Source organism: Pagrus pagrus (genome assembly GCF_965226575.1).
Source record: "Pagrus pagrus genome assembly, chromosome: 2".
Taxonomy (NCBI): domain Eukaryota; kingdom Metazoa; phylum Chordata; class Actinopteri; order Spariformes; family Sparidae; genus Pagrus; species Pagrus pagrus.
In genome coordinates this window covers 5,515,597-5,538,158 of record NC_140186.1, presented here as the reverse complement: position 1 = coordinate 5,538,158, position 22,562 = coordinate 5,515,597, and the positions used below count along the sequence as shown (strand labels likewise).

Sequence of the window (22,562 nt, the reverse complement as noted above, 5' to 3'; positions counted from 1 at the left end):
CTACACGTGTACTACTGTAAACATCAAAATACTTTTGATATAATCTTTTAATAGCTTAATACTTTGGTAGAAACTAGCTGATAAATCTTTTGGAAATCAAGTTATCGTTAAAATACCTTTCATTCCACCTTCACCAACTGAATTGTCTTGTATACTTTTAATATTTGAATTAACGATCACTATGACCACCATCTGATTGTAACTGTCGATTGGAATTAGCAACTTTTGTGCATGTTCTGTATTTTCTGACATTTAGACCACTGTTAATATTTTGACAATGATAAGAAAAAAATCCCTCCTACTCAGTTTTTCTGCCATCAGTAAAGCACACCACACACATCACTTGAGCACTGATAGATGTTTATTAGAAAAAGATGCTTTTTTTACAAGCCAAACTGTTGTGCTAAGACACTCTGCGCTACTCCAGAAGTTATCATGTTTAATGCAGCATTAAATAACAAAAGCCACGATCAGCAAGCAAAGGAGGTGAAAACTATATACACAAAACAAAACAAAAAAAAAAAAAAAAAAAAAACATAGTGACAGTGTAACATCAAGATTTCTTAAATATGTTGAGGCCCCTTTCTGGACTTGAAGCTGTTAAGAAGAAGGTCAAAATGGGGTGACACTGGGTTAAAGAGGAGTGGGTAACAACAAGGTAGAAGTGGTATCTCACTTTAGTGACAAGAGTTTACTGAAGCTGTGCTGGGGTCTGGATATCGACTGATACTGGGTGTGTGAGGGAATATCTTGTCAAAAGGGTTACAAGTCTACACTATCAGGAGCTACGGTGACTCATGATTTGCATGCCTAGTCTACAAAGACAAATATACAGCCTGCCTGTTTGTACAAGTACTGCTATTAAGACAGGAAGTACATTATGGGGAGCTAACAGGGGACTGGGAGACAAGCATGTACAGATGCTTCACCTGACTACCTCCCAGCCCCCTGCTCTACACTAATAATCTCATCAACTTTCAGAGGCTTTTCACTGTTCATCCAGCCATTCCCTCTTTCCTGTTCAGTAGCACGTTTCATACATCCACCCTTGCATGCCATTCTTCTTCAGTCACATTCTTCAAATACTGAAGTGGACTTTGCTATGGCATGCAAGTACTGGAGTAGAAACAACGCCGTCTACTCTGCAACCGCAGACTATGTTTGACACACAACCTGGTTACTGAGCCACTGAGCTCGTCTTTCCACGGCGGTGCTTACGGACTTCCTCCATCAGGTCCTTCAGGTACTGAATCTCTCGGCTGATGGATTCCGCCTTCTCCGCCAACTCATGGTTCCTCTTCTCTAACCCTTCGAGCTCTGTAGAAAGCAAATCCTGTTCGACCCTCTTCTTCTGTCTGTAGCGAGTGGCTGCTGTCTTGTTCTGCTCCATCTTCTTTAGTTTCTTCTCCACCACCTTTGGAGCACCAGACACAGATTTGACCTTGGGGGTCTTGGCGGAGGGGGAGGAAGCATCGTCAGGCTCTGGTTTAGAGTAGGGTTTGGTCCTGGAGGATCCAGCTGTTGGAGAGGGGGTGGGAGGAGGGGAGGGGTGGCGAGTAGGTGAGCTTACAACTGACTCGATGCCAGAGTCGCTGTCGCAATCGCTTGATGAAGGAGAGCTATTAATGGACTGGTCAGGGAGAGACATGAGGGAGGGCTCATCTTTGTTGGTGAGCACCACCACAATGTGGCTAGAGGGGGGAAGAGAGAGCACAATGGGGCTGGTGGTCTGAATGCTTCCACTGGGATCTGGAATGATGGTGGCTGTGAGGGGTGTGGCTGTTTTCTCTGCATCCAGGACATCCACTTCACTCCCCAGCTCTAATGTGTAGGCTGGGGAGGGGGGAGATGGCGTGGGAGCTGGGGAGGGAGGCTCAGACTTCATAACAACCTCCTGGTCAGGAGCCAACTCTGTCTTCTCAGCCTCAGCTGCCCTAGGGAGAGGGAGCTCCAGAGGCAGAGTGGGGATACTGGGCAGTGAAAGGCCCAGCTCCAGACTGTCGTGAAGGGTGGGGATGGCTGTGTCCAATGTATCCAGGTCCAGATCCATGTGGGAGTCTAGGGAGGCCAGGAGATCCTCGGGGGAGCTGGGAGACTCATCGGAGGAGCAGGAGCCAATGAGGGAATCCAGGTCAAATTCACTCAGGTCGATTTTTTCTGACATCCAGTCCATGCCCGCAAAAGCATCATCTGCTGACAGAGAAGATGTATTCATTAATATTTGATCAAAACAATGGCAATATAGATAGATAGATATAGACTTTGTGCCTTAATATCAATATATTCAATTATGACCTCAAGCTCAAGTCACGTTTTCAATTGCCACCCTTACTGCTACGATTTTATGACGCATGTAAGCACTTAAGTTGAACAACCAGCACACGTGGAACCGTGAACTTGTGCTCAATAGATGCCAAGCACCATAATGATCTTCATACCAATGACTGATACTACTGCGACAAAGAGATATGAGTCATTGTGTAGTTACACTTTACAAAACCAGTTCAAGGCAGTCTCAACTACACACAAGAGCCACACCTGCCAGCTGCTAACCAATGAGGGTTCTTCACAACACACCACACCTACCAATTACTCATTTGCATCTTGAATTTGGGTCTCTCACAAAGTGTGTGGTGTCCAACAGGACAAAAAAAAACAAACTTCCATCATATTTGACTACAGGAGTATCATAATGTGGCACCTTTTTAAAAAAGGGATATTGTGACTTCAAACAACCTAATTTTAACATCTTCGACATGCTGCCTTAAGGGTACCATTAGTGCTTTACCAACACAAAACCACCCACATAAAATATTTACAGCTGGCCTGAAAGCAATTTACATTCCTAACTTGGTGGAAACATTCTAGCTCCTAAACTTTTTCCCCGTAGACGTTTTCAGTGTCATGTAATTTAACTTTGTAAATGAGGGGCATTTAAGTCACAGCAAGACTTCCCTCCCTTCCTTCACCCGTTTTCATGCAGTTTCTGCCCACCTCAACTGATTAATCTTGCTTTAGAAACATGGAAATTTTAATTCACGCTCACCTTTACCATCATCTGCTCCAACTTGGGCGTCGAGCAGGTCGCTGGCACCCAGCCAGGGGAGGGACAGTGAGTCCGCTCTGGCCTTGGTTCCCAGGAATGAGGACGTGGGAGGAGGAGAGGGAGGTGGGGAGGCAGAAGAGTGTGGTGAGGACGACAAGGTCTGGTAGGGAGACAGGGAAGACGCATAGGAGGAGAAAGAGAGGGGGGGTGAAGCTGGCGCCTTCCCCTCTAGAGAGGAGGAGGGAGAAAGAGCTTCTTCTTCATCTTGGTCCAGAAGGGGCCCCATGCGGTCAGCCATCAGAAACGAGGGCCCTGTGGATAAGGACATCCACGTTAAGCATCTAATTTTCTGTACAAAATAATAATTTTAACAAATAAAATGGTAGGTTTCAACTTGTATCCTAGCCAAGTCCAGGCATCTAATGCCACACTAAAATAATCTTTCAAACTTAAAAACCATTCACATTGAAAGGTTCATGAAAATGCAATATCTAATAGGTGACATTATAACAATGTTTACATTTTATATTTTAGTTCAGGTGTCAAGTAAATCTATTGATTTGCCACACGTTACATCTTGTTTCACAAACTGGGTGCTCTGTATTGTACTCTTATGTCTGAAGTAGTGTTTTGGGAACATTTGTCATATCAACACCAACCTAAGTACAGGGCCTCCACGTCCTCCAAGGCCAGCTGGGAGAGTGTCATGGCTGCTGCTGGTCAGTGGTAGCCGTAAAAGGGTGAATAAAGACAAAGGAGTGTCTGGTGACGATAGGAAGTCGAGCGGTTTGGTACTGCTGTCGACTGCAGCAAAGCTGAGGGTGGTTGCTGAGAGAGACCTGTGTAAAAAGGAGATACAGAGATGCGAGGCATGTTATGGAGAGGGAATGAGGACTACACAGTTTCAGCACTGATGCAAGTGATGTATTGCGGGTTTAACTTTGGGCAGAAACATTTTGACGGCTGCCACTAAGCTAATGAGTTTCCACTACCACACAAGAAGTCTGAACAGGCATGTTTTATCTGAAGAGAAGGGTGTAGTGCGACGTGGCTAGTGATACTTTGAAGGGATCCAACTACATCTATATATACACACATATTTAATACCTCCCCATAGAGTTTGTACTTCCTGGAAAACATTTCGTGAATATCAGCCATCACGCAAACTTTCATATCAGCGTGTGCTCAGGTCATTAAGGCTGTTAGCGCCTCTCGTGTGGGGGAGGGGAGGCTAATTTTGGCTAATCTCTTTCTCTGAAGTGTCAAAGCGGCGTTGATGGGAAACGCCCCGCCCTCCACCGGGGGATAATATTACCTAATTTGGTCATGCTTTGCCGGTAGCCCCGCCCTCCTCAACGCCTCGCGGCGGAGATGTGGGCGGGCAACCGCCATTTTCACAACAGAGCCATCTGTGCGAGGGCTGAGTGAAAAGGACACTGCGCGCCATTTTGGACACGCCACGTTGTCAAGTGTTAAATACACACAAAACACTACCAATGTTGGAAAAACTGCGAACAGCCTTGTTGTCGCTGTAAAATACTTTACAATGTGTCGCCTTCCACCGAGACAAACGTTAACACTCAACGCCGACAACAAAAAGACAGGACACGGACTGTCGCGCCGGCTGGGACCAACATTATCTACTTCAACTGACAGCCTGTAATATGACACTACCATCAACTCCAAAACAGGAAATGAAGCTACACATCTGGAGCCAGCTGTACTCTTACCAGCTGTATTATGTAATACTGGATAACATCCAGAGCGCTTAACCGTACTCAACAAGTCTGTTAACTTTATCTACACTGGCCGGTGGAGTTGACATTTGTGGCGGTCGAAGCCAGACGCACTCGCGAAAGTGAAATTTATGGAAAAAGAAACTTACGCCATTTTGCCAGAAATAGCCAGTGCACTTAGCCGCTGCACTGCCGGGTTTTTGCCGCTGCAAGGATAGCCGCACGCCTTCACTCTGCCATTTTAGCGCGGGAGAGCGTCCACGGAGTGTCTGTAATCAGTGTTTATGTTGTGGGAACGAAGAACAGGCGGAGAGAGTGACACGGGTATATATATATAGAGAGAGCCGAAGCACCGCCTACTGTAGTCCTCCGCGGTATCACTCCGCGGAAGCGTTTGTTTCCTTTGTAAGTAGCAGTACAGATGGGAGGAGTTTCCTTTTCAGAAAAGTGAATTTACAAGCAATGACGAACAAAGCCCCGTTCCGCTTGGTAGGGGTAGTAGCGTAGAGGTGACGCAAACACGCGTACCGCTGCGTTTGCTCCGCTCGACTCTTGTTTGTGATTGGTTAGATGTATAGCGCGTCTATACAGCTGACGAGATAGACCCTTATGGGGCTTTAAACACCAAGTGCCAAATGTAGGTCAAATCCAAAATGTAAACATTAAAGATGGAGCAGCTTTCTGACTCTTCTACCAATGTCAGCGTCGGATGAAGAGGCAAAGACCGAAACAAACATTACATAATACAACTTCAACATACTTTTCCATCATAAAAAAATGATTTTAATATAGATATAGTACTATAATTTAATTTCCATGCTCAGTTATTTTAGAAGCATATCTCTTAAATACAGTCAAAACAGTTACATTTAGCCTTTTACTTCCCCCCGCATCCATCCACCTATTAAAACAGATACAGTTAATGATTTTGAGCTATCGATAGGCTTTTCTTTATCATAAAATCATGTTGTTGTGTATAATGAAATGTTCATGAGCTTTTCTTTGCCCTTTCTCTGGACTGTCCCTACACCAGAGCGTTAGATTGTATTCTTTTATCGGGTGTTGGTTTTTCTCTGCATCAGTAACACGCAGTCTCTCTTGTGAATTCATTGCAGCTGTTGGTTAAACTCCATGAACCCGGCTATCGTGGTTCATTGGGGTGAGAACTGGACTGCCCTCTGGTGGTTAGTTGCGCGTAGTGAAATGCATTTCATTCAAGTCTTTTAGGACAATGTGCAACAGCACAGAGGATATATGTATATAAAATTAAATCTAGAGGATTATTTCTTATTTATTTACTCTATTTATGTAAGAATACACACATCCTAAGTAATAAATATAACCAAATACTTAAGGCTTGAAAGGTTAAACAAAACAAAGTAAAGATAATTAGTCTTTAAAGTGCTTTCAAGGCGAAGATTTAATAGAAAATTCCACATGAAACAATTTATGCATATTACAAATGACTAAAAAATTACACAATATAAACCCAAATTTTAATAATTATGTCTGGTCCAATTAAAACTTAAAGATCAGGTCCAGTCTGAAGCTGCAACAACAAGAAGTTATACAGTAGACAATGTATGTCTTTGAAAAAATGAAAGTAAAACAGAATACACACATGAAAATTAAGTGGAAGGAAAAATATCAGCAGAGAAGCACCTCTTTATTACAACTATATCCTTTCAAGTCTAATCTAAGTCAAGTCAAGTCTAATATCCTTTCAATGCTAATTTACAAGATTTTGGCTGTATAAATGTAAATATCTGAAAAAATAGATGCAAGTATAATAGCATGAAGCTGAAATTAGGCAAGGGAAGGTCTATAAGCTAAGAAATATTACTTTCCAGAAACTTTCGTACTGTACAAGTCTCTGAGTTGCATGAGCTCATCCAAAGCCTTATAGAGATCCTCTGCAAGGCCGCGGATTTTCTTCGCCAACTTCGACTCATGGCCCTTCTTCAGCTTATTACCATCCTTTCCTTGGATGAAGTGCATATCAAGGCCGAGTGCGAAGCCTTCCATCAGCCCAGACGCTTTACTGGTAGCCTCTATGGCCCTGGCACTTCCTCCTCCTGTAGTGGCCAGCTGCACCGCCCTGGCCACTCTCACCGATTCCTCCCTGGCTTTACTCAGGACAGACAGATCATGCTGTTGTAGCTGCTTCATACCCTCGTCGATGAACTTCAAGCAATTCTGAATATCCTCCATGTGGCGGTCGTACTCCTGGAAGGTCTTCTCTATTTTCTTCTTGTCCTGAGTGACATTCACCTGGAGGAACAGAGTTTTTGATCAGCAGCTATAAGTACATGGTGGTAAATCAAAGTAAAAAAAGTCTTCAGCATTTTTGAATATTTCTATGTAATACAGCTATGTTTATAGACAAATGACACAGTCTGGGTTGGATAGGTGCAGTTCTTCCAGTGCATTGCTGTCTGCCAGGCTGTGCTGTTTTATACTACCACTGGGGTCACCAAGGTAGAAATGTTATATACCATAGAATAGTAAGTTAGACAACCTCTTTTGCCACCTACAAACACCAACCACAAACAAAGCCATAATTAGTCAGAAAAGTTTGTTACACGTCTGGTCACCTTGTTGGCGATGGCTGCTGATGCACCCGTGACGCCGCCAGCTGCAGCCACGCCGACCCCAACGACAGTCAGAGCTAGCGAGGCTCCCAGCGTGATCGGAGACAGGATCACCCCGGCCACTGCTGCCACACTTCCTGCTACACTTGTGGCCCCACCTGTGATGCCAGCGATCTTTGTACCCTTTGAAACCTTTAAAGGGAATGCATCTGATATAGTTATCAAAAAAGTCAAAAGTATTGCAATGCTCAGTGATGACTCCAACGAAAATCACTAATCACTTGGTCTCGTTACCTTGTCTAAGTTGTCAGCAATGCAGAGCATCTCAGCACTTTGTTCCTTCAGGGCGTCACCATGTACAGACAGCAGGTGGATGTAAACCTGGGTGGCGTTGTAGAGGTGTTCAGCTTTAACTTTGATGATCCTGGAACGTGTTGTGAAAACATTGCGTCGGATATATTATTCAGTATTTCAGTTTAGTTTGAGGAACCCGTCCAGTCACATACTGACATTAATGATTACCTAAGAGCACCAATCTGTCTCACTTATAGAAATATATAAGATGTAACAATCTACTTACTTTGTTTCTTTGTGTCCTCGAAGTTTGAGGTCTTTGCACAGAGACTTCCAGGCTGTAAGGCAATAACACAAACAGTTACCAAACACAAGAACGTACATCAGACATAACACTTTTCAAACTGGTTTTCTGACTCACGTGTCACAACCTCCCACCACTTCAGCAAAGATTTGGCGTCCTGGTTGAAGATGAGAGATAAAATGCAGCTAAAAAAGATTATATCAGCGTGATGAAGTGAAATATCTGAATGGTTGTAAAATATTTACCAGGGTTTCAGTTTTGTCGTCAGGCTGTTCTTTTGGAGGTTTTGGAGGAGGCAGACGAAGAGGTTTGGCTTTACTCTTATCATCAATTGACTGTTCAGCCATCACCTGAGACAATAACAAAGGATTCAGCTTTAAGTGAATCGACAAATCATATATTTTTCATGTGTATGAAAAGCACAGTATGTGATTTCTGCTGCTAGATGCTTCTCAATCTCAATTTCTCAATTTTCATCGTTGTCTTCAACAACCACCAGTGCTGCTGAAAAAATATAGGCAGAAATGTTCACGGACGAGAAGTCATATTATTACGTTTCATTCACGTTATGTGTACAAAAGAAGTTTGTTAAAGTTAGTCATGCTGCCGACTTCCTTCCTCAGTCCTCACAAATGACTGATTTCTCTGGGTTTGAACGTGGTTGGGAACATTTGGGATGATGTAAGTTCACAACTCAACAAACTATACAACAAAGGTTTAGTTTTTAGACATTGTAATGCAGAAATGTTACATATTGTCTCTCTGAGTAACTCTTTCTGAAGCTAAATGCAGGACTTGTGGTGAACTTTGGTGAGTAAAATGCCACTGTGTGATTAAAGGTTTGATTGATTTTTACCACGTTAAAACTGATTTTTTTCTTCAGTTTTATGTAATTTCTTTACCAGTAATACACATAACCAGAATATTTTGTGGTTTCAGTAGCTGTAACTAATCATATTTTACCCACTAACTAACTGATTTGCTCACGCTGCACCCAGTGGAGACATTTAATGCTACTTCTCTTCAAAACATTGACCAAATTTTACTGTAGATGTTTCTTCAGATTTCCTGAATTTGGGATTCCCCGATCACTCTACTATTGCACTACGGACTAGGAGAGACAAAATCAGAGCAACACAGAAAAATCACAGCAACCTTGAAATAAAACAAGCAGTGTTACCTTCACTATTTCAAAAGTGCCATTTACAGAGTCAAATCCTGCTGGACTTCTTTTAACAGTGAACTTCTTTGGTGCCACCGGTGGAGGAGCTGAGCCGACCAAACCTCCCTGAGTTTGAATGGGAATAAACAAACTACATTAAAAGAGTCTTAGTATCTGGCACAGTGGTACAGTTTCAAAGATTCTGAGTCTTGTTTCAGTAACATAGTCAGGCTTGTTAGGTGTTTGGACTAAATGATAAGTTCCTGTTAAGTTGACATGTCAGGACCGCAGAGGCGTACATCACACAGTTCAAGATAAAATGATCCCATCAGTCTGAATATTAATCATAATCAAATATAAATATATCAATGCAGACACACTGGATCTGAATATGAAACTGTTGACACGCAGAGTCAATCTCATTAGCGTAAAAAACAGAACATAATGGATTGTGTAGATCACTGAAGACCAACCTTTGAAGATTTTGTGGGCGACTGAGGGTTCGAGCTACATTTTATTGGCTCGTCGTCCTCAGTTTTGTCTGGATGCAAAATCTGTCTCCTTGGCGTGGGAATTGGCTGCAGAAAGAGAGGTGCATCACTCATCACTTTTTGTTTCAGTGAAGGAGTCAAATTCTCAGCCAGACTCTATCAGGGCTGTGATCTAGACATCCTCACAAAACTGCTTTGTCGATTTTTATCAAATGCATCGCAGTGTTTTGAGCAAGGTGTAAATATAATCAGGATGTAACTTTGTTGATCTGCATTCCTAATCTGAACACGGTTTGCTGAGGTCGAATCGAAGACAACTGAACTGTTAATTGATCTTGCCAAGCAGCACAGGAGGCTGATCACATCTGTTGATGGCACACCCACGCCACGTTTACTGGTTTCACTTTTGCTTTGATTAAAAATCCTAGATTACTGTCTAATGTTTCCTTCTGCCAACTGGATATTAGGTAGAAATAATGTTGCTGCAACCAACAACCTCCGACACACAGATGGAAATCAGATCAATTCGAACAAGATCCCCTCCAGACTTATAATTTCAAATAATTTCCTTTAAATAATAATAATAATAATAATAACAATAATAATAATAATAATAATAATAATAATGTGTGTAAAAGCACATTCACTCCTCTAATCTATTAATATATGCAACACATGTAAAAGATTTAACTGCTGGACAAATGATGTATCCTGTGTTTGAGTTTCCACACGACACTTGTTTACATTGCATACTGCATAAACTGGTGGTGATTTCACTAAACCCTGCTGAAACATGTCTTAAACTGACAACAGAGATGTTGCTCCTTAAGCAGAAGTTCATTTTCAAATGTTTACCTCCACTGTATTGTGTTGTTGGCAGAAATCTCAAAAATCTTACAACAAAAAAAAAATCCATGCAATCAGCAAGGCTTTAAATGTGCAATCACTCAAATTAATTTGTCCAATAACATTTTGGTTAAACAGTAACAAGGTTTAATTATCAACATACAAATAGTTAATAATCGCTGAACATGATTTAAATATCTTATTTCTTACCCGGGACATTGTGTAACTTTCCCTGCTGTATCCGAGTCGTCCTGCGATCACGCTCTCCTTTGCTGCACTCTTTCACTTTCATCACCTCTTTATGAACGCTGATCCCAAAACCCTAACAGGTTAGACTTGAAAACGAATGACATCTAACATCTGAAATGGTCCAATTCATTCATGGCTCTGTCAAGCACCTGCATTGTTCTTATTTATGCACCGATTAAAAGATCTGCGGTTGTTGGAATGAAAAATATTCTCCATTTTCTGCAGATAACAAAGCCGATGGCTGCATTGAGTACCGCAAGCGTTCATCCCCAAGTGATATAACTTTGTGTTATTGCAACGCCAAACAGAAACTGTTCAACACTTGAACTGGGTGTGTAAGTCTCAGACCCATGCATTCAATGATTTTAAAGATTAATTTTACCCAAATTTAAGACAGATTTTCTTGATTATTTTCAAGATCATCTTTATCTCATTCAAGCATCGAAGGTGCGTACAATTCAGTCCCATGCAGAGGTAGGTTTTATGTAGGAATATAGTTATAAGAGTGAGTTGGGTGAAAATACAGTTTGCCAGCAGTAAAAAGACAGTATACGGTTCAGTGGTAGGTTTGAAGATTTGTAACATCAAAAATGTCGACTGTCAGGCAGAAGACTTTGACTTATTTTGACAAAAAGAAATCAAAAGACAGATAAATAAAATCAGATCAATTTTTGTGGTCATTAGGACCTCACAAATCTTAATGACTTTTTAGGTCTCATATTTATAAAAAGTGAATTTAAGACATTTTTATGGACCTGCCGTTAAAACTCCCAAGCCCTACAAGCCCCAGTGAAATAAAATGTCAAACTGAAGGTGTATAGGAGCTATAAGGTTTCAAGGGTTCCTGAATAAACAGCTTCCTCACTAGAATGATGTGGGGCAGCCAAGAAAACACAACAGGGCCTAAACAGACCAGAGTCTCTGGCTGGCAATCTAAGAGGATGAGGCTCTCAGTGAGTCAGGGACAGATTCAGAATGAGTGTGAGAGCCACCTGGGTGCCGTTCCCCACCTCTTTTAAGCCTTCACAAAAAGGGTGTCATCACACCATGATTGGCTGGGAGGGAAATGCCCCAAGCTGCTTCCACTCCTCAATCAGGAGTCAGTCTCCCCACCCTGCGCACAGATGATCTGAATCTCCTGCAATTAGTCCAGAGGGATTTTGGAAAATCAGCTAAAAACAAAGAAAGACAGCAAGTCTCAAACAATGGGACTGCTACAAGTTTGAATCAATTTGTGTGTGTAGATTTATTTCCGTTGCACAAAGAATGAAAATAACAAAGAAACCTGTGATTCTTGATACTTCTAAAAAAAAAACAAAAAAAAAAACAGCCTTAATTAAATTAAATTCTAGTACAAACAGGACTGATTGGAGTTGTGACTGGAGGACAACTGAACGTTTCTGTGACAAAACTGATATAGGTTAAATATTCAGTATGTGAAAATGAAGTGAATGAAGGGAGGCGTGATAAGACACATGAGCAGTTTCCCCACATTATCAGGTATAGAGCGTTTGAATAAGCTGCACATTTCTCTTGTAAAATGACTAGTGACCAATGACTGGTTTTGAGGTGTTAACTAATAAAGTATAATATTATATTACACAGTATGTATAATATTATATGTTCTGCATGGACACATTTTGGAGTAAAACTCTTGGCAGGAAAAACATTGTATCTCCCATGTTCCCTGTGTGCATCAGCATGCGTCTGTGATCATAACATCAGCACAGATTCAACTCGTACAAATATTTCTCCTCTAAGGTTTCTCGTCCAAATGTTCAGCTGAGCGAAGTGGAACCAACATCCAGAAAAATCCACGTTGATCCACAAAACGCAGCCCTGGTGTTTCCACTGTGGCTGCAGTGTCTTTGTGTGTCGGTGCGCTTCATTTCTTCCCCTCGACAGTCCTGCCAAAGTATTCCTTCTGGAACTGCTGGAACTCCTCCTCTGTGAACAGAGACTCCGGCTCCTTGGCCTTCTTGGCGGGTGGCTCCGGGCGATCTCTGGACTGTCTCCCCTTGTTGTGGTTCAGGATCTATGTGAAACACAGAGCAAGTCATGACCTCACTTTTCTGTCAGATCTTTCTGTGACTGTACTTTAAAACCACATATGAAAATTGACTTTAAAAGCCATGGATTGGAATTGAACATAAATCAATAATCAATACTGATGATAGCTGTGAGTGATCTCTGCCTTTCTTACCTTCAAAGTGTCAGAATCTGTTGCTTTGTAGCCAGTTTTTATAAAATACTTGAGGTTATCGCTCAGGTGGCTCTTCCCCTGCTTCTTCCTGAACTCCTCTATGATAAACACAAGAGAAGAAGAGACAGAGCCATGAAAAGCAAAGTATAACAGAAGTTGTCAAACAAACACCAGAGGGCTACTAGTACTGCAATTACATCAACAACGTCAACAACAATTTTATTCTATTTTTATTATTCTTGCTTATATATAGTTTTTATTTTTCTGCATATTTTCTAAGCATTTTGAATGGGAGCAACTGTAAGACAAGCAATTTCCCCTCAGGGATCAAGTATTTCTGATCCTGATAACAATGAAGATGAACTGAACTAATCTTTTCACAGCCTGACAATCTACTGTTTGATATTGTTTCAATCCAGAAACAAATCCTTAAACTTCCGTTTAGTCAGTATGGTCAATATCTACATGACCTTTAGAAACAAACTGCTTCTGATATAGCCCATGTGAAAGATGTACTGTGCTGTGAACACCTATGACGAGCAGGACTATGAACACACTGACCCACTGCAGACTTGATCCTCTTGTCTTTGACTGTAGCTTTGCTCTTGCCGGGACCCAGACGACCCTGTAGCCGCTTGACCTGCTTGGTGACTCCCTGCCGGTTTGTGCTCACCAGCTTCATCGCCGTGGCCGAGCTGGGTGTCTGCTGCTGCTTCTTCTGCTGCTTCTTCTTCGCTTTACTGGCATCTGGCAGGGTGCACACAGGACAGAGCAAGGCAGTAAGACAACCATAATGAGAAAAGATAACTGTAAATAAAGCAAAATGAGAATGAATGTGTCCGTTTCCTCTTTCAAGACAGCAACAGTGGTTGAATGTGGTTAACTACACCTGTGTTATTACCAAACTGCAGCGGTGAAACAACACTGCACTGATCGAGGCTGACAGAAGGCACCGATGCTAATGTTAGCCAACTGTAATTTAGCTAGCATGCTAAAAGTCTAGACTAACCTTTAATATCGCCGCTCAGCAGCTCCAGTCCTCTCCTGATCAACGATGCCGACATCCTGATTGAAAAATATGAGGTTTTGTTAAACGGAAAACAAGCTACATTGATTAGAAAGTTCCTTCAACTCTGAGCAGCAACGTGTGAGACCGTCAACATCCGGCGAGCGGCCCCTGTGCACCACTTCAGAGCAACCGACTGGAAACAGGCGAAGATATGTAAAGTTCCTTCAGCAACTTGTAGCTCCTATACCGAGCCTACTTTACTTGAATTACTACTACTAATAATAATTGTTATTATCATAATTATAATAATTAACAACAATAAAAATGATGATAATTATATAATAATAATAATAATAATAATAATAATAATAACTTCACAGTACAGTATTTGGAACTGATATACATTTGCAGAGAGAATAACAAATATTAGTGTCAAGGCTAGTATTTTATTGTGCAGGTATAACCAAAGAGGAGGCGACTGCAAATACCTTGGATTAAATAACTCACATTTTGCTGTCTCCAACCTAAATACAAATAATGTGCCTTAAGTTATAAATTAATGAATGCAAAGGGAGCTCAGACAGAGAAAGAGAGTAGGTCTCATCTGCTACTTTGGAAATAAAAGGCCTCTTTGGACTAATAATTAATATTTCTATGAGGCTATAATTATGTGGCATAATGATGTTGTGACCTGGAGGTACTTTTGTTTAAATATCTGCATGGGTTTAAATAGGTTACCCAGTGTTTACAGACTTAAACAGCCTAATAGCTGCTTGTTCCAAAGTAATCACATTACTATAACGCGTCTCGCCTCCATTCACTTCCAGCTGTTGCATGGCAAACAGGGGGCGTGTCGGTCGTTGCGCTCTCTCTCCTCCGTTAGTCCCTCTTGCTCTCTCCACCACTCCCAACCTTTGGCACAGGACTGGGTCCATCCACAGTCAACTTTGCAGCCTGTCTACCTCTCCAGAATTAACCATGGCGCTTCAGGCGAGAGCCTTGCTCACGTCTAAATGGCTCGCCGAGGCTGTGAAGGTCCAGGGGAAAATGCGCATCTTGGACACTTCTTGGTATTTGCCCAAACTGCGGCGCAACGCCAAGAGCGAGTTCAAGAAGAGGCACATCCCGGGCGCAGCTTTCTTTGACATAGACCAGTGCTGCGATAAAACCTCTCCTCTGGACCACATGCTACCGTCAGAGAAGATTTTTGCAGATTATGTCGGGAATTTGGGAATAGAGAGCGACACGCACGTCGTGCTGTACGACGCCAGCGAGTTCGGCGCGTTCTCTGCGCCCCGCGTGTGGTGGATGTTCCGGGTGTTCGGGCACAGCGCGGTCTCACTGCTCAACGGGGGGCTCAGGAACTGGGAGCTGGAGGGTCGACCTGTGAGTGACAAGTACGTCAGACCAGCACCGACCGAGTTTAAGGCCTCCCTGAACCGCTCCTGGATCAAGACCTACGAGGACCTCCTGGATAACCTGGACACCAAACGGTTCCAGGTGGTGGACGCCAGGCCCGCAGGCAGGTTCAGAGGACTGGACCCTGAACCCAGAGACAGTGAGTTATCTATCTGATCAGTCTGAGTAACGGTGATGACACTCCTCTGTCGAGGTGTCCTGCAGCCTGGAGTTACGCAAGAAACAGCAGCCAGACTGAAAGCAACTGTGCAGCCATGATGACAGTGTTAAGAAATGTCTTATGCAAATGGTTGGTTATTTCCTGTAATGTGGCACTGTGGTCAGGTGCAAACATACAACAATCAGTTCAAATTACAGCACAAGTTCCTCCTTGAGAGGCCAGTACAGCTCGATTTTTGTAAAGTCATTCTTACTGCAGTCATTTCTTGTGAGAGCATGAACATGACTTTTGCAGCGGAGTTTGCAAGATCCTCCACTGTATGGGAGAGGTCTGGTTTGTGCATTAGTTTTTTTTTCAGCTTCAGCTTTATTCACTTTATTCAAGTGTGTTTCAAACACACAAGGAAAACAAAAACTGAAGCTTGTATAGATAATGTCCATAATACAAGGAAATGATGGGCCCCGTACATGAAAAGATTGTATGATAAACAAAGGTCACTTCATTCATTTAAAACACTTTCTTTATTGTCTTTTCAAGATGGAAATATAAACAACATTATTACAGATTTCACAGTCAGAAATTTATTATTATTAATAATAATAATAATAATAATAATAAGAATAATACTAAAAACAAAACAAAAACAAAACAGTTTCTCCTGCAGTTAGTTATCACAAAAGTCAATTTTCATCTTATTGTACAGTCAACACAGTGCGAGGCATCACCAGGCTTCCATCCCAACAGAGAGACTTATCAGTCATTTCAAGCTTCACACTGCTGCTTCACTACTTTGCAGGTCTGAATTCTCAAGATAATGAATAAAAAGGATCCCGAAATTTCTTTTTAAACATCTCTTGTTTTCCCTTCAGAGAATACGTTATCTTTTCTAAGGATATACATGTTGACATCTCTGTTAAACATCTACAGATACTTGGTTTATTTACATTTTTCCACGATGGTGCTATCATCCGTTTTGCCTGTAACAAACATAAATCTAAACAGATTCAAAAGTCACCTTTAGTTAACTTTTACTTTTTCTAGCAAAAGTAGGTCATGCCTCTACTACCCTAAATAATCCTCCTTTTATTTAATTATTAATAATCATTAATTATCAGCCGTTACTGATTTGTAGCTTGGGGTGCTTATGACATCATAGACATTTTAGTGAATAAAATCTTGCAGACAGCAGTGAAAACAGCACAGAAAGTCTATTTCTGTTTGTTCTGCTGTGTCTAGAAAAGATGACTTAAATAAGTTATAAACATTTATTCTTAACCACAAACTTTAATGAAACAAATACACAAAAAAAACCCAACTAATTAAGGTCTAATATTTATATCTAACATTTTTGATATTTCAAAAATATTCGATATGCCAATACCACCTATAGTGGAGATAATATATTATCATACCTTCTCTTGTCCCACTGGGCAAAATAAGGAAACGACTCGGTCAATGGTTGCACATAGTTAGAGCTTCATCTTTTCGACCTGTCATATCGGCAGAGAAGTTCATTCGGAAGACCGTTGCTGATGTTTCCTTTTAAAGCCTTTCACTTCTTCACTGTGGTAATCCGGATGACTCGAGGTTTATTTCCACCAAGTGTTGAGAAAGACTTGACACAGGATTCTGTCACGGTTTGATTCAGGATCACACCCGAGTCAGCTCATTTACTTCCTGTGCCAACAGGAATGTCCTCGACACTCCAGTAAAAAGATGCTGAGTTGCAGTTTCCATAAAGCAAAGGTCGTCCATAGGACGTCATGCTATGAAGCTGACGTATGTTTAACAACTCTGTGTTTCCTCTAAGTAACATATTAGCTGAGCCAGGTTTACATGACGCCCGCAGCAGCCCCCTCTGTAACGAGTCAATGACTTTGGTAAAAAAAAAAAAATGAAGAGAGGTCATTATAACAGTAACTCATCATTATGTGAACAAAATACTATAATCTTAACTTGCCTGTATTTAACTAACACTAACTTTAGTGGCTGCCCCAAGAAGAAATATGCATTAATCAATTGTCACTGATTGGACACATTCATTCATTGATCAGATCGTACAGTGACTTGTGATGTTGTGACACATCACGCTGTTGGTTTCCGTTGCACACAAACATGTCAGCAGCAATCAACAGTTGTGACGTAAAGGAAACTTGTGGACTCTCAGGTCTTGGTAGTCTGCGCTTGATAACCTGAAAAAACAGCTCAAATTAAATTAATATCATGATATTAATGAGGATACTGGATATTGTGGTGCATGTACGCACAATCACATATGTAAAAAAACAATCGATGCTCAATGCAATGAATTAAGTCCGATTGTTGCATTACATGAAACCAGAACCTTGAAGGGGCAATTTGTAAGATATAGTCAGAATTTTAGATTAAAAAACTAAAATCAACAAAGTCAGAAGAAGCAACAGTGTTGATGTCATGTCAAAGACATCTGTGTTGTGTTTCCGAGATGTCTCTGCTTTGTAGCTCAAGAGGTGACGGTCCAACAGCCCCTGTAGTTTCAGCTGGGAGATGTATGAAAGTGGTGAGTTCACTACTTAGATGGTTAAATGAACAAAATAAACCAATAATGTCAAGAAAGGAAAAACTCTTTTCTTACTAAACAGAAAAAAATCACAACTTCAAGTACAATTAAAATACAATTAAGAACTGAGATGCAGGGATATTTACCTGCATACCCCGGGGTCCTGTTGTCTCATTAAGACATACTGAGCTACACATTTAAATATAATTGCTATTGTTAACATGAATACCACAATTTTCTTTAATTCATTCATTTTTTTTCTCCGTATACTTTAAATAGTTTTTGCATAATGTGCTGAGTAACACATGAACTACTGTAGGTGCTCTGTGGCACTTGCCTAATACAGATGAGTCAGCACAATAGTCATCGGAAGTCATTGTGTTGTGTTGTAATTGACCGCCTTGCTATTCATCTTCTCTGAAACTTGTCTTACTCATTGCTACACTTCCGCTTCTACATGATCTGTTTGATCCGCTTGAACAATATTGCATCTTCGTTTTCAGAGAAACTGTCATCAGAACCTTCCTATAGTACAGTCAACCTGACGCATGATGAATGTCAAGATACAAGATGAAATAAGCGTCATCTTACAACATAACTTAGAAAACGAGATTTCGTTTTTAAAGAAAGAAATACATGGAGGGATTAATAATGAGCCATACAAAAATAAAACATTTTTTTAAATATATATATGAGTATGAAAGATGAGTTTAGCAGTGTCACAGCCAGAGGACAATTTAAATTTTTTGGCAGTTGTGAGCGAAAAGGACAAACAGAACAAACACAACGGTGCCTGCTACTCCGCGCTGTCCATTAAAAACAGATGGATTATATTAAAAAAACTGTTTAAAGAATAGAAACGTCACTATTGCGCCTCCATAACTGAGTCATAATACAGTCATGCCTGTCAAATTCTGTGGCAGTTTTGGTTCTGCTTGGCAGGGGCACGCAATGGAAAAACCATAATGGACCACGAAGTCTGTGACTTCCACGTACGAAGGCTTTTTACAGAGTGTACTCTGGACAAACACACAGTAGGCAGGCGGGCAGCGGCCGAGCCTACGTCACTGAACAACACAAACACATAAAGAGTGTAACCACGCTTTTTTAACCAACAGGCACTGACCCATTTGGTCACACACACACACACACACACACACACACACACACACACACACACACACACTGAGGAGGGACAGTAGAAGTAGTGAGTGGTCTAGCATTTACGACCTTACGTCGATCTTTACAGATTGCAGAATGTATTCAGTGATAAGACGCCCACTGTACGTGCCTTATCTTATTCACCACTCTTCTCACTCACTCACACACACACACACACACACACACACTGTATCTGCATACATACGGCATACAGCACACACATTAATACACACAGAGGAAAGCTTTGATGTGCCGTCACAGTTCCCATCCACAGGTGAAACTACACTTGTGAAAGCAGTCTCAGCAGTGAACTTTGGCCAGAACTTTTCTACGCAGACGACCAGAGTTCCCCTTTTTTTGTCAAATGAAGTTAATGATTTAGCAGCTGATGTAATGACAGTAGTCTGCAGCAGGAAATAGTTGATAGCAGGTTAATTGAATAATTCTGAGTCACTGCAGCTGGAGTGACGTAACACTTCATGTGCCCTGTGACCCTCTTAGTCTGCCCGCTGCATGCAGCGCTCGCAGCTGCAGGTTGTGTTTACATTGTGTGTTTGCTGTCAGAGTAGAGCCAGTGCAAGAGTGAAACTATGTGGAATGGACAACAAACACAAAATCCATAACAGTGACTGTGTCGGGGGGTCAGCTGCAACTACTCTGGCTTGTCCTGCAGAGATGTAGACTTGTCGAGGTAAAAGAAAAGCATGTGTAAGCTCTTGTTTAAGCCACGACAGTGTGACAGTCAGCCGGCATGCTCAGTATCAGGAGCCTTATCAGCTTAACAAGGAGTTTTGCTGCCGAACATCGTGGGGAGTTAATATTTGTCTTTCGTCTGTCAGGAGGGTGCAGACAAACCTTCAAATGGATGCTTATGTTTGACCAAGGTGTAAATGAGTCACTGTTTGCTAACACGTTAGCACACGTCAACTTTTTAATGTGATAATATGTCAGCCTTGTGTTTGCAGCTTGTTGCGCTGACCCCAAGTGACTGAAAAATCAATTAACGCAGATTTAACGACATTAGAAACTCAAATTGCCATCAAGATTAATCACTATATCTGAAAGTTTCAACAAATCCTGAACATTATGAGCTTCTTCTTTATTGCACTAGCTTTTTTATGTTGATCGGTCTATCACCTGGAAGTTGTTGGTTAACTGAGAGTGCAAGTGAAGTGGTCTAAATCATAGAAAAAACACTCCTCTCATTCTCTTCTCTCTTTCTGTTTTACAGACACAGAACCAGGCCACATCCCCGGCTCCGTCAACGTGCCTTTCCACTCCTTCCTCTCCCAGTCGGGTCACTTCCTGCCCCAGGAGCAACTCCGGGCTCTTTTCACCCGAGCTGGCGTGGACCTCAGCCGCCCTCTTTGTGTCCTGTGTGGCTCGGCCGTGACCGCGTGTCACGTGGCGCTGGCGGCACACGAATGCGGGCACGCCGGGGTGTCGGTGTACGACGGCGCGTGGTCGGAGTGGTACACCCGCGCCGTGCCCGAGAACGTCATATCTGAAGGACGGGGGAAACATTTGTGATTGGGTTCACGGAGGTGCGGTTGGGAAACTGGACCGGACTGCTTCTGGATGTCAGGACAAGACAGACGATGTTCTTTGCTTGTTTTGTGTGATTAAGTTTAAAGGAATAATTTGACATTTTGGGAAATTCCAATTAGTAAAACTGCTTCTTCGCTTTCTTGGTGAGAGTTAGAGATGAGAAGAGTGATACCTCTCTCATGTCTGTATTATAAATATGAAACGACAGCATCCGTTTAGCTTAGCCTAGCATAAAGACTAGAAACTGCCAGCCAGCACCTTTAAATCTGACTAATTTACACTTTATATTGTTTGTTTAAACCAAAGAAAACAACAACATGTGGTTTGTCAGAGCCAGCTAGCTGTACCCCCTACCCTCAATCTTTATGCTAAGCTAAGCTAACCTGCTGCCATATTTAGTGCACGAATACGAGAGTGGTAAGGAATCCAAAATGTGAAGCTGTTCCCAAAACAAGGGGTTATCCTGAGAAACATCACAGAGGGACATTTCATTCATCCCAATCACATTAATAGATGTCGTGACTATAGAGCCAGCGATATTTGAACACTAAACTTGACTTTTTAATATCTTCTGAGACTGGAAAATGTTTGTTTACAGCTGTAATACTCCTGTTGGAATAAAATAGAGCTGCACTTTGAATCACAATGAGTTGGGAGTCGTTGAAATTTCGTCGTCCCATCGTCTACCCCTCATGAAATGTATGTGAGTATGTATATCTTGGGGGGTTTAGCTTGAGTTGGACAAGTCGGACTTCAGACCTTTGAACTGGATATTCAGAATGCTGATGTAGATCGTCACACACACACACACACACACACACACACACACACACACACACACACCTTCCAAAGAACCCACCAAGGCAAGGTGACAAAATAAAATTGAGAAGTGACGCCTTCCTCTTTTTTTTTTACTTTTGTGAGTCATTTCTGAGAACTTAGCGTGTTCTGCACATTGTGTATATATAGGAGTCGACAAATGTCTCCAACTGTGCTGTTTCAGCGTGAGGGAGTAGCCGTCTCGTCCTGGCCCTAACTGGTGAGTGTGCTGATCTGATAAAGAAATGTGTTCTGTTATCTGGCTGTGAACATGAGGTCCACCGCCACTGTGCTGGAGATGGGTGGACCAACGGGGCACTACACTGTCAAAAGAGTCTCTATTTGATCCAGTTTTGTTATTAAGTCTTAAATATTAAATAATAATAATAAGCACAAATACATTTAACGTACATATATACGTATAAGTGTGAGGCTAAAGACGTTTTTCTTAAAATCCTTTTTGTTAGTTATCAGTCACCAGGGATCATAGGTAGGGTTTTTTTTTGGAAAATGACAAAATGAGTGACCTCATGTGACTGATAGCTGAATGTAGTGTGACACAGAAATAGCTTTCTCAAATGCTTGGTAGCTATTGCGTACTGCAATCCAGTGTAAACATGATACCTACTATGTAAAATGAATGATAAACTTGTTTTTAAATTAAAGGCAGGATAAATATGTCCAATTGAAAACTTTGATATTGTAGTTGTTAGTCATCAATGGGCTACTATAATGTGAAATGTATTTGATTAGATGTCAGTGGTCCTCTGTTTGTGTTAATTGCTGTCCTGCTGTAAATGAGGTTAAACCAAAATGTAAATATTCATCAGGGCATCTTGGGATATCCAAATCAAAGAGCATCGGACTGGAAACGTGCAGAGATCATAATGGATGTCATGTAACATGCTAAGACTCTGCCACCACACAAACAGAGATGTGAGAGCAGATGTTGCCAGGGCAGAAGTTTCATTTGTATATGTCGGTT

The 22,562-nt window shown here is 41.6% G+C and overlaps 4 protein-coding genes across 5 annotated transcripts; 1 reads left to right on the top strand and 3 right to left on the bottom strand.

Moving 5' to 3' along the window:
* Window positions 1-343: 343 nt before the first annotated feature.
* Window positions 344-5,091, bottom strand: atf4a (activating transcription factor 4a). 2 transcript variants are annotated; one of them, XM_084379246.1, is made up of 4 exons: window positions 4,932-5,091; window positions 3,706-3,885; window positions 3,047-3,358; window positions 344-2,193 (listed from the first exon to the last, which is right to left on the bottom strand). In XM_084379246.1, exons 2-4 carry the CDS (start codon window positions 3,752-3,754, stop codon window positions 1,178-1,180), a joined length of 1,377 nt encoding a protein of 458 aa, XP_084235372.1. In that variant the 5' UTR covers window positions 3,755-3,885; window positions 4,932-5,091; the 3' UTR covers window positions 344-1,177. The 2 variants fall into 2 exon arrangements, with proteins under 2 accessions (XP_084235372.1, XP_084235373.1); XM_084379247.1 differs by having other exon boundaries at window positions 344-2,190.
* A 1,186-nt stretch (window positions 5,092-6,277) lies between these two features.
* On the bottom strand, window positions 6,278-11,857 carry LOC311250958 (apolipoprotein L3-like). Its single transcript, XM_084343131.1, has 9 exons — window positions 11,585-11,857; window positions 9,607-9,711; window positions 9,152-9,259; window positions 8,217-8,321; window positions 8,089-8,128; window positions 7,954-8,005; window positions 7,668-7,797; window positions 7,377-7,565; window positions 6,278-7,053 (listed from the first exon to the last, which is right to left on the bottom strand). The coding sequence occupies exons 4-9, from the start codon at window positions 8,316-8,318 to the stop codon at window positions 6,622-6,624; spliced, it is 945 nt and encodes a 314-aa protein (XP_084199257.1). The 5' UTR covers window positions 8,319-8,321; window positions 9,152-9,259; window positions 9,607-9,711; window positions 11,585-11,857; the 3' UTR covers window positions 6,278-6,621.
* An 89-nt stretch (window positions 11,858-11,946) lies between these two features.
* Window positions 11,947-14,116, bottom strand: rps19bp1 (ribosomal protein S19 binding protein 1). The gene is made up of 4 exons (XM_084343147.1): window positions 13,932-14,116; window positions 13,484-13,669; window positions 12,923-13,020; window positions 11,947-12,754 (listed from the first exon to the last, which is right to left on the bottom strand). Exons 1-4 carry the CDS (start codon window positions 13,984-13,986, stop codon window positions 12,605-12,607), a joined length of 489 nt encoding a protein of 162 aa, XP_084199273.1. The 5' UTR covers window positions 13,987-14,116; the 3' UTR covers window positions 11,947-12,604.
* Window positions 14,117-14,838: 722 nt separating this feature from the next.
* Window positions 14,839-21,651, top strand: LOC311266195 (3-mercaptopyruvate sulfurtransferase-like). Its single transcript, XM_084368419.1, has 2 exons — window positions 14,839-15,489; window positions 20,442-21,651. Exons 1-2 carry the CDS (start codon window positions 14,910-14,912, stop codon window positions 20,738-20,740), a joined length of 879 nt encoding a protein of 292 aa, XP_084224545.1. The 5' UTR covers window positions 14,839-14,909; the 3' UTR covers window positions 20,741-21,651.
* Window positions 21,652-22,562: the final 911 nt, after the last annotated feature.

Excerpts from the sequence above, each read along its gene's own strand:
- atf4a (XM_084379246.1), bottom strand. The coding sequence starts at position 3,754 with ATGACACTCTCCCAGCTGGCCTTGGAGGACGTGGAGGCCCTGTACTTA. Across the intron at positions 3,359-3,705 it reads CGTGGAGGCCCTGTACTTAG|GGCCCTCGTTTCTGATGGCT; the intron begins GTTGGTGTTGAT and ends CCTTATCCACAG. Across the intron at positions 2,194-3,046 it reads TGGAGCAGATGATGGTAAAG|CAGATGATGCTTTTGCGGGC; the intron begins GTGAGCGTGAAT and ends CTTCTCTGTCAG.
- LOC311250958 (XM_084343131.1), bottom strand. The coding sequence starts at position 8,318 with ATGGCTGAACAGTCAATTGATGATAAGAGTAAAGCCAAACCTCTTCGT. Across the intron at positions 7,566-7,667 it reads TTGCTGACAACTTAGACAAG|GTTTCAAAGGGTACAAAGAT; the intron begins GTAACGAGACCA and ends TTCCCTTTAAAG. Across the intron at positions 7,054-7,376 it reads CAGCAGCCATCGCCAACAAG|GTGAATGTCACTCAGGACAA; the intron begins GTGACCAGACGT and ends CTGTTCCTCCAG.
- rps19bp1 (XM_084343147.1), bottom strand. The coding sequence starts at position 13,986 with ATGTCGGCATCGTTGATCAGGAGAGGACTGGAGCTGCTGAGCGGCGAT. Across the intron at positions 13,670-13,931 it reads GCTGAGCGGCGATATTAAAG|ATGCCAGTAAAGCGAAGAAG; the intron begins GTTAGTCTAGAC and ends GCACCCTGCCAG. Across the intron at positions 13,021-13,483 it reads GAGGATCAAGTCTGCAGTGG|AGGAGTTCAGGAAGAAGCAG; the intron begins GTCAGTGTGTTC and ends TGTTTATCATAG.
- LOC311266195 (XM_084368419.1), top strand. The coding sequence starts at position 14,910 with ATGGCGCTTCAGGCGAGAGCCTTGCTCACGTCTAAATGGCTCGCCGAG. Across the intron at positions 15,490-20,441 it reads GGACCCTGAACCCAGAGACA|ACACAGAACCAGGCCACATC; the intron begins GTGAGTTATCTA and ends TCTGTTTTACAG.